This window comes from Penaeus monodon, chromosome 29 (genome assembly GCF_015228065.2).
Source record: "Penaeus monodon isolate SGIC_2016 chromosome 29, NSTDA_Pmon_1, whole genome shotgun sequence".
Lineage (NCBI taxonomy): Eukaryota > Metazoa > Arthropoda > Malacostraca > Decapoda > Penaeidae > Penaeus > Penaeus monodon.
In genome coordinates this window covers 14,020,003-14,020,324 of record NC_051414.1, presented here as the reverse complement: position 1 = coordinate 14,020,324, position 322 = coordinate 14,020,003, and the positions used below count along the sequence as shown (strand labels likewise).

Sequence of the window (322 nt, the reverse complement as noted above, 5' to 3'; positions counted from 1 at the left end):
TCTATAAGATCTAGCTTCACTGAGTCTCTTCCCACATAGCCTTCTGTTGTTAAGAAGTACAGGTAATAAATAAACTAAAATCCAAGTCGAGCCAGAGCCATCTGCCGCCGAAGCTTTACAATCTCCCAGTACATGTCATGAACTGAAAAGAAAGACATTTTACAGATTACTGTTAGAATCCTGCCATCGTTGAAGTTGTGTGATTCACTGAGAATTCTATTAAAGAATATACTGAATTAATATTTTCACTTACTTTAACCCATTTTACTATAAGCTCTAGGGAATGGACATCATACAATATAAAACATAAACCAATGGTCTA

At 35.1% G+C, this 322-nt stretch overlaps 1 protein-coding gene across 3 annotated transcripts in view; it reads right to left on the bottom strand.

The window, feature by feature from the left end:
* LOC119591983 (guanine nucleotide exchange factor for Rab-3A-like) overlaps positions 1-322 on the bottom strand; it is a 26,789-nt gene continuing 26,467 nt past the window's right edge. For all 3 annotated transcript variants that reach the window (XM_037940745.1, XM_037940743.1, XM_037940744.1), the window contains one exon: positions 1-142. In XM_037940745.1, the coding sequence (XP_037796673.1) occupies positions 75-142 (68 nt within the window). In that variant the 3' untranslated portion in view covers positions 1-74. The remainder of the gene's footprint in view (positions 143-322) is intronic.